The 12,024-nt window shown below is 29.9% G+C and overlaps 1 protein-coding gene across 7 annotated transcripts in view; it reads left to right on the top strand.

Moving 5' to 3' along the window:
- Positions 1-9,362, top strand: part of LOC134686744 (synaptotagmin-1-like) — a 65,065-nt gene extending 55,703 nt beyond the window's left edge. For 6 of the 7 annotated variants that reach the window (XM_063546465.1, XM_063546461.1, XM_063546464.1 and 3 more), the window contains 3 exons: positions 1,417-1,534; positions 2,572-2,705; positions 6,241-9,362. In XM_063546465.1, coding sequence (XP_063402535.1) covers positions 1,417-1,534; positions 2,572-2,705; positions 6,241-6,426 — 438 coding nt within the window. In that variant the 3' untranslated portion in view covers positions 6,427-9,362. Of the gene's footprint in view, positions 1-1,416; positions 1,535-2,571; positions 2,706-2,874; positions 3,009-6,240 lie in introns of all 7 variants that reach the window. The other variant, XM_063546462.1, reaches the window with a different exon arrangement.
- The last annotated feature ends 2,662 nt before the right edge of the window (positions 9,363-12,024 follow it).

Raw genomic sequence — 12,024 nt, 5'->3', positions numbered from 1 at the left:
CTGAACAGCAAGTTATAGAGCCCTAATAATTACTGATGTGAAACCATTCAAACAGGAAAACCAACCTTCTAATCTATACAGAAAACAAGAAATGAGAAGCACTTATGAACCAAACGACAACTACTGAACATCAGATTCCTGACTTAATTAGGACAAGTGCAAACAATTGCAGTGGTTATGTTTTAATGGTACCAAACCTTCACCCTTATCTGAAACAATAGTGTAACATCACAACATAGAAAGATGCACTATAAAATATCAATTGAGATGGCTTCAATTTATCAAAAGACATATTAAGACTAGTGAACATACACTTAACGAATAAATTTGATCTTTGATACAATGTAAATACAAAATTAATAAAATAAGGGATGAATAATAAAAGTAACAGTATTATATCGCTGTGAAATGTGAAACAGTATCAGAAAAACTTGAGCTGGGTAAAGATTAGTACAGCTTTGTAGATTTTCAGCCAGTTATCTCAATTTTTAATTCACCTTAGTGTTAAATAAAACTTTTCTAGGACAATGTCCTCTGATAGGATTTCCAAGAAAAAAAAGAGGTCACCCATTTAACTACTATTGTTTTTCAGGTAGCTTTTCTTAATATAACATAATCCATCACAGAGTGACACTTGTCATGAACTACCGGCTATTGTTCTATTTATAGATAATTCTAACGATAACTAATTAACCTTAAGTTTTCATATGTCACTTCCAAACAGCACCATAGATTTCCAAACACCTAGCTGAGCTATAAATATATCCATTGAATATTTAATCTGAATATTGGATATTGATGACGTCAGTGTTATAAAACAGAGGACAAAAATCAATCTCAATTACAGCTAAATTAGACTTAATCGTTATATTGCATTACTTCTAGGGATTACAGTTGGTACCACTACTGTGTTATTACTCCTGATTAGGAGCACTCCTGGCTATCCCTTATACACAGTAACAATACTCTATAGCTATTATTTTATATAATGGATGTTTGATATCTGTCCTGAAAATAGCAACATTTTCATCAATGTTGTTTTTTTATGTTGAATATACATGTACATCAACATTATAAAAAATGGAATTAACTAAAGGTCCATGTACTTGTATTTCAGATATATACATTTAAAATTTTTAAATTTAAATTGTTCTTTAAAAATTGTTTCATAAATTTTCAAATGAATTGTCATAATTGTAAGACATGAGCCTTAGCTTGTATGGAGAAAGTAAAATAGCCAGGGAGACAACTCTCCACCAGAGACCAAATGAAGTAGTTCGTCTGCTGTATCACTAGCACATCAACACAGTTTTGTTCAATTCCAATCAGGAAATAACTAAAAGTGCTGAAAATTTATACATAAACACCATTAACTCTATCAATCTATGATCTAAATTGTAATCATTTCTTTTGCAGGAAAATAAATTGGGTGACATATGTTTTTCCCTCAGATATGTACCCACAGCAGGGAAACTAACTGTAGTTATACTTGAAGCCAAAAACCTTAAAAAGATGGATGTTGGTGGTTTATCAGGTAACCATAGTAACTGTATTCTGCTATATGGATTTCATATGAATCTTGTTTTGTAACTTTCCTTTTCAAAAATTTAACAAATGTTATAAATATTGTTATTGTCTTTTCATTGAAAAAAAGGTTTTCTAAAGATAAATGATACAAATATAACTCATTTCTGAATAAGTTATTTACTTTAATTGTGCTTCAGACTTTGAACATTAAAATAATATATTTATGTAAAATTTGTTTAATTATGATTACTAGTAGTTTTTGGAAAAAGTTATTGTATGGACATTTTTCTTATCACTTTGCAGATTTCAGATTGTAATGTTACTTGATCATGTTGTAATGTTTATACAGCTACAGAAATTGTGAAAGATTAAGGCAGTAATAAGCTGCTTTTCTAAAATTGACAGTTACAATATACAGTTGATTTAGAACTTAATATTTAGGTTTCAAGCCAGGTTTTTATGAAGGATTTATCATTTTTTGACAATATAAAATTCTGTTAATAATATTAAAATAGAAAAAATGAAGAAAATTAGGAAGGAAATTTTGTATTCTTCTGAAAGATGCTGGCAGAAGTCACATGCCTTATATCTATGCAATTCCTCTACCTGGTGACGGCAGGAAATGTTCAAAATAGCAAATGAAAAACATCAAAATTTTTAACCAATATGTTAAAATATTACTTTTAAAAAAGAGATTGAAAATTTAAATGAAGATCTTTTCACAAAATATTCACAATACAACTAATATTTTTAATTTAACCATAGTTATATCATAGTTAAGTCTTCAGTAATTAACAAGAATAACACAGAAATGAAAGTCAACACTTTAAAGAATCTTAAATTTCTTTTATATCAATATGCATGCCTTTTAATATATTTTTTGAAATAGATGGATTTAGCATGAATTAAGTCTGAAATACAGGGTTTTTTTTTATGTAATATTAATTTTGAAAACACAGTAGTTGTCATCTTTTTATATTTTGTGGAAATGGCATGACTCATGATGTACCACGTAAACTAATCTTGTTTCATTTTGTTTACCAGATCCGTATGTGAAAATTGCTTTGTATCAGGGAAACAAGCGTCTAAAGAAAAAGAAAACGACTATAAAGAAATGTACCTTGAATCCCTACTTCAATGAGTCATTCACTTTCGAGGTTCCATTTGAACAGATACAGGTACATTCACACCTTGTGACCTTTTGATCTTCTAATTATTTCGTATTTGCCTCCCAGGTTTTAATGTTTTCTTGCCATTGCACAAAATGGCAAGATATTGGTGTTATACAAGCATGTTTGTTTATTTTTCTATTTATATTGTTATTTTTTGTCTTGTTTTTCTTGTCAGATCCATATGTTAAACTTAGTTTGATGCTAGGCGGGAAACGTATGAAAAAGAAGAAAACCACGATAAAGAAGTTCACGTTGAATCCGTACTATAATGAGTCTTTCTCATTTGAGGTTCCTTTTGAACAAGTTCAGGTACCAGTCGTAGTAGTGAAGCTGCACTGTAGAACATAGCTCCCTGTGACAACAAACACAATATATTCTATGTTGTCATAGTAACTAACGTCTGCTCATCTTCTTTCATCTTCCCAGCAAATTATCAGCAACTTTAAAATTTGTAAAAAGGCTATTAAATAAAATAAGAAAACAATTTTAGTGTAAGAATTATAAATACATTTATAAGCCTTTTTTTATTACATGTACTTCTTTTTTTAATTATTTTTAATTATTAGACAATAATTTATTAAAGTTTCCTTATACGTTGTATCTTTATAACTTTAACTTTTCAATTACATCTTTGTTTTTTGTTCTGTAAATGTTTACTGCTTAATTTGATAGAATAATATTTTCATTTTGCTTTTTCTTTTCTTTTCTTTTCATCAAATGCTTTTTCTTCAAGTTTAAATTATTATTTTTCTATTGTGGAAGAAGATAGCAGAATTGTTTAATGGCATCTAACAATATCATATCTCAGCTGTTTGCTGTTTTTGTTGTTAAAGCTTAAAAAGCATTATTAGTAGTTGGAATGTCAAATATTATACAACAGTCAGTGATTCTCAATCAAATTACCTCCCTTTTCAATCTGATTGGCTCCCTTAAGGAGTGGACTGTCTTCACACACTAAACTAGTTTATAGGTTTGTTTCAGATTAGATCCATTTTATTGAACAACCACAAACGTGCACGCTCCCTTCTAGTGTGTTTTTCACTCTTATACTGAAAATGACTTATCTCCCCTTATTGACAAATTTTTCATTTTAGATTTTTTTTTTAACTTTTTGAAAATTGTGTAAATGCAGAAAATTATATTTTTTTAAATGCACAGAAGTATTGTTTAACACTATTTTAGTTCAATCTTTAACTTGCACTTCAATAAATTACATTTTGAGTGAACACCTTTTTAGTTTGACAATGCACAGGAACAGGTCCTTAGAATCATTTCATAGTATCTGCCATCTGGGACTACTTGGTTTATTTATCAGTATTGGCTCTATTGCCATTACCAAAATTCATTTAAAATTTCATTGCTGAATAAAAATTAAAATTCTTTTATGTGAACTGTCAGAGCTTCTCTAGAAATATTGTATTTGGAATTGGATGGAAAGAAAAGTACTTTTATTGAATTTATGGACAGTTTTACAATTTTTCAGAATCTAACGTTACCTTCATGCATAGCATGATAAAAAAATTTGCCTCAAACTTTCCAAATTTAATGTACTGGCATGTCTATTTTCTGAAAAAATACCTCTAAATAGTTTTGTTTTTTTCTCTAAAATTATTCAAACTTAATTTCTTCACTTCATTTGTAGCATCTTACTAAATTAAAGTATTGTTTTCTTGTCTTCTTTTAAATTTATTTACTTTTGAATTCTCTCATCGAATTGTACCTTTGATTCTAAGGACTATTTACATGTCAAATATCTGTCACTGAACTGTTTTTATGGTAGACTATCTCAAAGTGTGGCATTTTTTGGAAAAAATATAATTTCATTTGTTGTTTATACCACCAATATACACTGGCCATTTAGTGTTTAAGATTATGTTCTTCTCATAGAACTTCATATTTGTTGGTAAAAGTGACAAACCAAATAAAAATATATTTAATTAGAAAAAAGCCACAACTTTGAGATGGTCTCTTACTGTACATATTAAATTTGTGTTGTAAGAATGTTTATTATCAGTGATCACAAGGTAATTTAATAACAAAAAAAATCACTCTTGCTGGTGTTGAGTGATTCATGTGAATCAGAGGAATTGCTGGTGAATTGAGATTATCCTAGTTCTACACAATCACTAGCATTCACTGTGAAAATTCACCTCCAAAAGGCATTTTAATAAATAAATTGAATCACCTTGTGTGTTATTAAGAATGGTAGGTATGCATGAAATACATGTAGTACTTGTTGTGTCTATAATTATGCAACCCTAATTATAAAGTACATGCATTTTTATTCAATGATCAGTAGTTTGTTTCATGTTATACTGGGTCCAATTTGACTTAGAATACAACAGGCGTTTTTGTGTTAAGGGATTTCATTTCCCCATTGTCAACTCTTGGTAACAGAAGATTTTCGTCCCAGGTGTGGCCAAGGGTTTCCTCAAGCTTTCAGGTCTGAAAAAGGCAATTTTGTCAATATATCCACTATACATAATATACTCTTATGATGAGATTTATTGAACAAAGAAGTAAGGCTTTTGAAATAGATCCATTTAACCAAATTACGGCCATTTTGAATTTTATGATAAAGTTGAAATTCAAGGCCATATATGGCATAAAGTCAACCTTGTGTTGTCCTTTGTGGTTCTTTACCCATGAAATCTAAGAAAAATGTGTATTCAAGAAATAATAACAAATATGTAGTACTGTCAATTTTTTCATTGGAATTGTTAGACTAGATTTATCTTTCTTGGACTATCCAAGTAATTATATTAAATTGACTGATAGGTATTGATATCTGACATGAACATTGAGATTGTAAATATCATGATTTGTAGAAATAAAATCATCTTTGTTTGCCTAATGTCTAGTGTCAATGTTTAAAATATTTTCAGGAAAAGATGCATTAAACAAAATATAATAAGAAAAAATGTTCAAAGAGTTTCTTCCAAAATAGATTATTGATAGACTCATTAAAAAGTTATTGTCATGTGTTTGTTAATGTGCAGTCGAGAGCATTTAACTCTTCTCACATAGGCTAGCAGATTTTATGTTTTTAATTCTCACCATGAAAAATGAAAAATTCCTCTACAAGTTATAATTAACAAATAATCTATGACAAAATTGAAGATTAATCTTTCTTATTGTTTTGTTCATTATTTCAATTCAGCAACATACTTAAATTTTTTAAATATGAAAAAAAATAAAAAATATCTTTGTCTGTAGCATTGTGTATAATTCGGAGTTTAGTATGACGTCCATTATCACTGTACTATTATGCATATTTTTAGGGGCCAGCTGAAGGACACCTACGGGTGCGGGAATTCTCGCTACATTGAAGACCCATTGGTTGCCTTCGGCTGTTATCTGCTCTATGGTCGGGTGGTTGTCGCTTTGACATATTCACCACTTTTTTTACTACAATTTTATTATAAAGAGAACTTAAAAAATGAACTTGTAATAATGAAAAATTAATATTGTATGTGTGGAAATTGCAGTTATTTTTAGTATAAATCAGCAAATTATAATTCTATCTTTTATTCATTTGCAGAAAGTTTCCTTGATAGTCACTGTTGTAGATTATGACAGAATAGGAACATCTGAGCCCATTGGACGAGTTAACCTAGGTTGTAACTCAAGTGGGACAGAGTTACGTCACTGGAGTGACATGCTTGCCAACCCAAGGCGACCTATTGCCCAGTGGCACACACTACAGGAAGTACCAGAGAAAAATTAAAGGGAGATAACTTTAGAAGAATCTGTAGAATTTCTTGTGCAATCAACAGAAATCCATGTCTTTATTGTTATTCATATAAAATCATAAAACTCACTGTAAATTTTATGTGTTTTTCACACATTGTAGCAAGGTTAAAGTTCATTGGAAGATCTGGTGTAGGTCAATTTTGTGAAGAAGTGTTAATTTTTGGTGTAAAGAAGTTCACATTGAAGTGTTGATTTGTAAAAAAAATGTAACATGATTTAAGTATTAAACATTTCATTGTTGAAAACTTGTCTATAGAAACTTTTGAGAAATGTATACCAGAATGTCCTCTAATTTGATTACTTTGTGAAGGAATAGATTGTTTTAATCTAAAATATTGTAAAAATCATATTCAAAATATACTGTCACAAATATATTTCAAAGCTACGTGAATATGATGTTATTATGTGTTAAACGAACTCGTTATATTGTTTTATTTGTGTTGTTGAAATATAAGATACAAAAAAGAACTGAAAAAAAATATACAGGAATTTAGTCTATTTCAAAACATTTTTTCTGAATATTTTCATGCTGAGATTGAACTTGAATATTAAATAATTTACACATTAGAGTGTTATGATGAAGGATATTAAAGTGATACAATTTTTTTTATTTCATGGGTTAATATTAAATACTTAATGGTCCTGATTATTAATATTCTAATTCTGTCATTTGTTTTTGATTTTTTTTAGAATCTGAGTTAAACACAAAATATGACCTGGTTATTTAGTATAAAACTGGTTTCCCAGGGACCAGATAAAAAGATTGACCAAAAGTCTAATCTTATTGACCAGTTAAGAAGGCCACTATTCTAATTAAAATGAAATATACATGTTCTGGTTAAGATATATGCCAAGTGCAACACATTTGGAATGTTAGCTGGACTAGCATTTATTAACTTCTTTTATAGATATTCTTATTGAAATATTTATACTGCATTTGCTGTATTCATTGTTCATCTTTGCAAAAACATTGGAAAACTGCTCCTTCATTTAGATAAGACATATATACCACCATTCTTGATTGGCTGAGCAAAAGAAAATGTAACATCAATTCATATTGGCTGAGCAAAATGAATACATAATTTGGCAAAATATATTACCATTTCTGATTGGTTAAGCTCAGCAAATAGATAAAGAGGAAAATTTATTAGATTATGAACACTTAGATTACTGACATTTTTATAGTTATAATTTGCTAAATTAGCACCATGTACAATTAATATGGCAAATATGGTATATTTATGATAAATAAAAACTTTTGTAAGAACGAGAACAGCTGATATTGATGAACGCTGAAAGTTTTCTCTTTGGAGTTTTGAAATGTAATCAATAAAGAATTGAGATAAATAGATATTGGCTTGTTAAGTTGGAGTTTAAAGTTTGAGTACTATAGCGGTGATTTTGTTCTGTGATAGAGTTAAGTTTTCTTTATTTAGTCATTCAGTTTCTGTACATTTAAGACAAAAGAGAAAAAGATTTGCAAACCATTTCTAATCTTATGATTAAAAAGTTATACATCTAAGGATTTTAAAAAGTGATCAAAGAATAGATTGATTATGTTAAGCTTGCCCATTCAAATATTTATAAAAACACGCAAATGTGACTCAAATAACAATTTGAGGAGTGATTCCATTCACTGTTTCCTGGAAACTTTAAATTTAAATACATTAGTGTCAGGAAGAGGTTGTAAATGTTGTTAAGTTTTAAGGCAAGATTTTACCATTCACCAAATTCATATTTCCTCGAGTCAAGACGAGGTATGATACTGAAATGATTATTTTCTATTTTCTTTGAGCTGGTTAAGAATACTAAAAATCTGATAAAAGTATGGGAAAAAATGTTGATTTTGTTTCATAAATTTCACTTGTAAATACAAATTATTCTCAAAAATATAACAAAAATTTGTTGTAACATTATGTAAAAAGAAGATGATTTTGTGTTGTGAACAGTAGTATACAAATGTAAAATCTTTTTATTTGTAGCGTCATACCCATAAAATTTCCTTAGGCCATTCGTAAAATATTTTGTTCCTTTGGCTATTTCTAGCTTGAATGCAGTCCAAGGTTACGACACATCTTGAGCCTCAAGTTAAGGTTATAATATATGGAGTGTATGAGGTTCAAGTTCACATTTACAACCATTTTAAAAACTTGTCTGGAAAGTTTTAAAAGTTTCAAATACATAATTGAAGACATGTAGCTAAATTGTTCATGAAGATAAGCAGCCTTTCTTTTTCAAATGTATTGCTAATAATCAGCATCACACTCAAAGTTTACTCTGTAAACTCCTTTTGCAGATACAAGAAATAGCTATTGTGACAAAATATTTAAAAATGGCCATACATGGATAAATTTGAGTTATTCTCAGGGTTGGGGAAGGGAGACAACTCTTTTATAGTATACTGAGTTGAGAATTATGGGAATTATTGTTTTAATTCCATGGTTGTATGGGACCAGTGTTTTGTTTATTTATAGAAATTGTTTGTTTATTTACATAAAAACTATGGAAACAGTATTTTCATGATATTTTATTTGGCAGAAAAAGGTTTGTCCATCAATTTCTGTCAGTATGTATGTCAAAGTTTATTCAGTATATTGTTTGATAGGAAAAAAGAATGCAAAAGGTCTTACATTTATTTAGAAACTGTTTAGCAGAATTTTCAAATGTTCAAAATCTATTTTTAACCTATATACCAAATTTTTAAATTTAAACATTTTTATGTAGGAATGGATGAACAAATTTAACATCTGACAATGTCAAGGTTAGATAAAGGTTTCACTGTCTCTGACCTTGACAGTAGATTGATGGACATGTCAAGGTTAAACTATAAAGGTCACACATAGTTATCATTCCACTGTATTACTGTAGAAACTTTTTCTCTTTTGGTGAATAAAACTGTCTTGTCTTTTATCCTGTGTTTGTTTTTAGTTTCCAAGTGCCTCAGACAAAACTGCCCTGAGTTCAAAAAGAAAATGGGTTTAAAAAGTAAAAACACAAAAATACTCAACTCCGAGGAAAATTCAAAAAGGAAAGTCCAAAATCAAAAGGAAAAATCTAAAGTCCAAACACATCAAACGAATGGATAACAAATGTCATATTCCTGCCTTGGTACAGGCATTTTCTAATGTAGAAGGGTTTTATAGCTAGCTAAACCTCTCACTTGTTTGACAGTCGCATCAAATTCCATTACATTGTCAATGATGCATAAACAAAACAAACATACTCAAAGAGTAAAAATGTCAAAAATAGGGGTGCAGCAGTCAATATTGTGTTATTATCAAATATAATCACTATAAAAACAACAAATGAAATGAAGAAGCACAAAAAGGCATACATCAAATTTAACATACTGATTTTGTTTATCCTATACGACTTTATTTATCTATGTAACATCTACCCGTAAAGGATGGAAGGTTTTCAGTTACATAAGCCTAACAGATGAAAAGTTGCACAAGTCACTCAGTTTCAATTTTTGGTCAATGGAGAAAAAAAAAATAATGTGACTATCTTGCTTGAAGGCAAAATACGCATACTATTTGGGACTTAATGTTAACTTTTCAGGAAATTTGAAATAATATATGTAAACAAAACAAACAAAATTTTGTGAGTTTAAATTGTATCATTGAACATCTTTCAAAGTGTTGAAATAAATACTGTCGATTCATTAATATTAGTGGGATACCAATTTTCGTGAATTTCATGGTTACAGGTCAACCACGAATTTAAATGTTCAACGAAGTACAAAATTTGTATTGGCTTGTATGCAAACTTTGGAAAACCACGAAATCAAATATCCACGAAAGCTGATACCCACAAAAATAAATGAATCCACAGTAGTTCAATAAAAAAAAAAACTTTTGCTACAAGGCCTTTTTTACAAAAACACTTGCTCAATATAAAACTTGGGAATATTTCAAATTCATGATATATTCATATTTATAAACCATACCTAAAATACATGTATTACATCATAAACCTTTTACAATGTTAAAGAGGGTAAAGTAATAGACATAAAACTGACCTTTTAAAAAACGTTAAATGAAATTTATGCATGTTCATACCATACTGTTTATATAAAAAGAAGATGTGGTATGATTGCCAATGAGACAACTCTCCACAAGTAACCAAAATGTTTGTCTGTTTTAAGTATTTTTGTTTTATCATACAACCCTAAAAAAAAATTGGAATATTATAATGGTATGATGTTGTCATCTGTGTTTTGTCTGCTTCGTCTGTGTTGTCATCTGAAGACACATTGGTTTCCAGACAATAACTTAGTTTAAGTGAATGGATCTCTGAAATTTTTTAAGATGGTTCAATACCACAAAAGGAAGGTTGGGATTGATTTTGGGGATGATGGTCCCAACTGTTTAGGAAATAAGGGGCCCAAAAGGGGCCCAAAACAAGCATTTTTCTAGTTCCAGGATAATAACTTGTGTATAAGTATTTTAATTGCCCTGAAGTTGTACCAAAATTAGAAGGATAGGATCCATTTTAGGGGTTAAGGGGTCAAAAGTTTATGAATAAAGGGCCTAAAAGGGGTCAAAACCAAAAATAATGTAGTTTCCATGCAATAACTTGTGAGTAAGTGTATTGATCTCTCTGAACTTATACCGCAATATTCCATATCACAGAGGGAAGTGTGGGATTGCGTTTGGGGGTAGTTGTCCCAAACATGTAGGAATTAGGGGATAAAAAAGGAACAAAAACATGTGGTATAGGCTTTGCTCATTGTGGAAGCAGTATGGTGACCTATAGTTGTTAATTTCTGTGTGATTTTGGTCTCTTGTGGAGAGTTGTCTCATTGGCAATCATACCACATCTTTTTTTATATTTTTCTAGTTTCCAAACAATAATAACTTGTGTTTAAGTGTATGGATCTCTCTGAAATTGTACAACAAGGTTCCATACTACAAAGGAAAGAATGGGATTGAGTCTTGGTGTAATTGCTCCAAAGGGGGGTTCCAAAAGTTGGGTGGTTCCCAAATTTTAGAAAAGATTCAAGAAGAAATCTTCAATTCCACAGTAATGGGCAATAGATTTGTAAGATCTTTGATCACATTTATTTTGTGTAAAGAAACCTGTCTTATGTAAAAAAAAAAATTAAAAAAATTATCACAAACAAAATTCAGACAGTATCATGCAGGAATATTGTATCCAAATGGACCCAAACTGTTAACGGTTCGACCTCTGCGGTCGTATCAGGCTGCGCTCAGCGAAGCATTTTATGTTTTTGTGTACTGCAGCTTTTTAACAACCAAGGCAAGCTTTGCAGTTAAATACTTTGAGAAACGTTTTGTTATCTGGATTTTCACGGCAACTTTGTCAGAAATCCTTTATCCAATGCACGGATGTTAATAGTGTATTCCATGCCCAGTGTGAAAAGATTACTAGGTCGTCATCCGATCGAAATAGATATTAAAGTTCGAACAGTACTATTCTGGGCAAATTTGATATCCGGTAAACAAGCAAAGTTTTCCTTCATATTATATCAACTTTCTCGTCATATGAACGATCACCATAATAACCAGATAAAATGGATCCTGTTTATACAAAAAATATTTCAAGATTG

Source organism: Mytilus trossulus, chromosome 10, assembly GCF_036588685.1.
Source record: "Mytilus trossulus isolate FHL-02 chromosome 10, PNRI_Mtr1.1.1.hap1, whole genome shotgun sequence".
NCBI lineage: Eukaryota > Metazoa > Mollusca > Bivalvia > Mytilida > Mytilidae > Mytilus > Mytilus trossulus.
This window is presented reverse-complemented; position numbering and strand designations above follow the sequence as displayed.